Source organism: Eimeria tenella, genomic scaffold, assembly GCF_000499545.2.
Source record: "Eimeria tenella Houghton genomic scaffold, Eth_scaff1007, whole genome shotgun sequence".
NCBI classification, from domain to species: Eukaryota; Apicomplexa; class Conoidasida; order Eucoccidiorida; family Eimeriidae; genus Eimeria; species Eimeria tenella.
The window spans coordinates 1-3,796 of NW_013543484.1; the positions used below are offsets into that span (position 1 = coordinate 1).

The 3,796-nt window shown below is 50.7% G+C and overlaps 1 protein-coding gene across 1 annotated transcript; it reads right to left on the reverse strand.

Moving 5' to 3' along the window:
* Window positions 1–965: 965 nt before the first annotated feature.
* ETH_00001945 (mitochondrial branched-chain alpha-keto acid dehydrogenase E1, putative) lies at window positions 966–3,269 on the reverse strand (the record flags this gene model as incomplete). The annotated part of the gene is made up of 6 exons (XM_013378787.1): window positions 966–1,225; window positions 1,428–1,519; window positions 1,779–1,970; window positions 2,422–2,509; window positions 2,705–2,783; window positions 3,129–3,269. The coding sequence occupies 6 exons, from the start codon at window positions 3,267–3,269 to the stop codon at window positions 966–968; spliced, it is 852 nt and encodes a 283-aa protein (XP_013234241.1).
* Window positions 3,270–3,796: the final 527 nt, after the last annotated feature.

Sequence of the window (3,796 nt, forward strand, 5' to 3'; positions counted from 1 at the left end):
CCCTCAGGCGGGGGGCCCCCCTCCGTTAGGGACAGAATTTTATCTTTTCGTTTCTTTTCTTTTCCCGGGAGGCTCAGGCCAGAGACCTAGCTTCTGCATGCACGCATGCATGCGTGCATGCATGCACTAACTGCATGCGCGCATGCAGCCATGCATGCATGCATGCATGCGTGCATTGGGGGCCTTCCTGCGCTGTGCATGTGCAGCCCTCCTTGCTGCTAACTTGTCTCTCTTTGTAGCAGTTGCAGTCGCCAGGCCTGGCATTATCCAGAATGCATGCATGCATACATGCATGCATGCATGCATCTACTAGCTGCATGCATGCACGCATCTTTAAATGCATGCGCGCGTGCATGCGCAACTTGAGAAGTCCTCTGGAGGAGGGTTTGGGGCTGTGGCTGCATGGAGAGGGCTAGACTAGGGTTTGTGTTTCTAGGGTTTAGGGTTTAGGGTTTGGCTAGCTCCTAGCTGCAGTTGTAGGGATATTCGGCCTCTATGCAGCGGCCCCACACTGTTCATTGGGCTCTCAACGACTCAAAATTCGGGGCTGTTTACGCATACATGCGTGCACGCATGCATGCAAGAATGCATGCATGCATGCATGCATGCAAGAATGCATGCACGCATGCATGCAAAGTGCCAGTTGTTTCCGTCTCTCTGTGCCCGGGAAGGGCATCAACTAAAGCCCCAGACGCTGTCTGTCACCGCCAGCCCCCCGCGCCCCTGCATGCATGCATGCATGCATGCATGCATGCACGCAACAACGCATGCATGCATGCATGCATCTGGTTCGGGGCTCTGCGCGTGTGGGGCGGCGCGTACGCACGCGGCAAGCAGAATGCATGCACGCCCCGTCGCCCTTGGGGCTTTCCGAACGCGCCGCATGCATGCATGCGTGCATGCATGCGCGCATGCACGCATGCATGCGCGCATGCGCGCATGCATACACGCATGCGCGGGGCTGTTTAGAGGCCCTCGTACTTGGAGAGGTCGTACTTGTCCTTGTGGGTTTGCATGTGTTTGAGGAAGTCTTGCTTCTGCTCCTCGAGTGTCTGTACAGGGTGGCTCCAAACATCATCAAAAAGGCCTTCTGTCACTTTCCATCTTTTTATTTTTTCTGCTTCTTTCATCTTCTGCAGCATCTCAGCTCGCGCCTCCCGACGCAGAGCCTCCTCCTCCTCGTCCGTCCACCAGCCCTGCTGCGTCAGGTACTTCCGCAGACGCGCTGCAGCAGCAGCAGCAGCAGCAGCAGCAGCGGCAGCAGCAGCAGCAGGGCGGGGGCGTGGGCGTTCTGGGGGCCCCGCGGGCCCGTCGAATGGCGGAATGGAGCGCTCTAAAGGACTTATTTAATTCATTTATTTGAATTTATTTTAATTAATTTAATTTATTTTATTTTATTTCATTTTATTCAACTTTTGAATTCTCACCAATCGGCAAAATGCCCGAGGCGTTCCAAGCCTCCAGTTCGCCCGCGGGCCTGTAGGCCGAGCTGTCGTCCGAAGTGCTGTGCTGCCCGACTCTGAGAATTAAATAAATAAATTAAATTAAATTAAATTAATTAAATTAAATTAAAGTAATTAAATTAAATTATCTAATTTGATTTAATTCAAGGGTTTAGGGTTTAGAATTGGAAAGGAACCAAAAGCCCATTTGATGCGCAGGCCGATGCAGCGCGCAAGCCCTCCTAAACCCTAAACCCTAAACCCTAAACCCCACCCCGGGACCGCCGGAGAGCCGCGTTCAGCGCCAAACCCTAAACCCTAAACCCTAGGGCGCACCTGTAGGTCATAAACTCCATCATGACGGGTTCATTGGTCTCTAAAATGAGTTCTCTTGCAGCTTTTGTTGCCAAATAAGAAGCAAAAAGATCATTTCCATCAACCCGCACTGTTCGCATTCCATACGCTATTCCCCTTATCGCTATTCCGTCCCCAGCGTACTGGTCCTTCACAGGAGTCGATATCGCGTACCTGCAGCAGCAGCAGCAGCAGCAGCAGCAGCAGCAGCGGTGTTAGTAGCAGCAGCAGCGGTATTAACAGCAGCAGCGGTATTAGCAGCAGCAGCAGTGTTTGCAGCAGCAGCAGCCGCAGCAGTATTTGCAGCAGCAGAAGCAGTAGAATTAGCTGCAGCAGCAGTAGAATTAGCTGCAGCAGCATAACTAGCAGCAGCAGCAGTGCAGCAGCAGCAGCACTATTTGCATCAGTTTATAATGGCAACTAGATTAAACATTATTTATCAGTATCATTATTTACAATTAAAATTCTATTAAAATAATTATTAAAATAAAAATAATTAAATTCAACAAATGCCCACTGCAGACTCGAACTCCCGAAACAGGCGGCGGCAAAGCCTCGCAGCCCACCAGCCGCAAGGGTTTAGGGTTTAGGGTTTAGGGTTTGGGGTTTAGGGTTTGGGTCACACCCGTTGTTTCTGCACACCAATAAAGTGTTTCCTTTTAAAGTGGCTGCGAAGTTCGCAGCTGCGTGGAAGTCGCCTTCGCTTGCCGCACCTGGGACACAAACCCTAAACCCTAAACCCTAAACCCTAGAACCGAAACCCTAAACCCTAGAGCCGAGACCCTAAACCCTATGCCCAAAAAAAAGGACAAAAGTGTTGGCCATTACTTTCAGCCGCGCCGCAAACCCTAAACCCTAAACACTAAACCCTAATCCCTAAATCCTAAACCCTAAAATTTGGTTCTCACCTTCACCGAAGAAGCCGACAGAAATTCTCTTTTCATTACCCAGGCGGAAGGCATACCCAGCCCCCATGCTGTGGGGAACCTGTAAAACAACAAACCCTAAACCCTAAACCCTAAACCCTCAAACCCTCGACACTGCGCCAGACACGCAATCCATAAGTGCTCCATGCCTACACGCAGCGGGAACACTAACAGTCACACCAACAGCAGCAGCAGCAGCAATAGCATCAGCAGCAGTAACAGCAACAGCAGCAATAACAGCAACAGCAGCACCTACCACAGTAGCACCAACAGCAACAGCAGCACCAACAGCAACAGCCCCACAAAACAACAGCAGCAGCAACAACAACAGCAAACACACGGGCAACGAGCAGCAGCAGCAGCAGCAGCAGCAGCCGCAGCAGCAGCAGCAGCAGCAGCAGCTAACCTGGGTGGTGAGGGGCGTGCAAATGGTGTGAAGGCCAATTTGGTGTTTGGAATAAGAAATGGGCATTTGCCTGCCTTTGCCTTCATCTGCTTTGGTGCTTAAGAGCTGCCCCAAAACGTCTTCAATTGTAAACCCTTTCATCAACAAAACCCCCAACTCCCTGCCCACAAACCCTAAACCCTAAACCCTAAACCCTAAACCCTAAATGGGCATTTGCCTGCCTTTGCCTTCATCTGCTTTGGTGCTTAAGAGCTGCCCCAAAACGTCTTCAATTGTAAACCCTTTCATCAACAAAACCCCCAACTCCCTGCCCACAAACCCTAAACCCTAAACCCTAAACCCTAAACCCTAAATGGGCATTTGCCTGCCTTTGCCTTCATCTGCTTTGGTGCTTAAGAGCTGCCCCAAAACGTCTTCAATTGTAAACCCTTTCATCAACAAAACCCCCAACTCCCTGCCCACAAACCCTAAACCCTAAACCCTAAACCCTAAACCCTAAATGGGCATTTGCCTGCCTTTGCCTTCATCTGCTTTGGTGCTTAAGAGCTGCCCCAAAACGTCTTCAATTGTAAACCCTTTCATCAACAAAACCCCCAACTCCCTGCCCACAAACCCTAAACCCTAAACCCTAGACCCTAAACCCTAAATGGGCATTTGCCTGCCTTTGA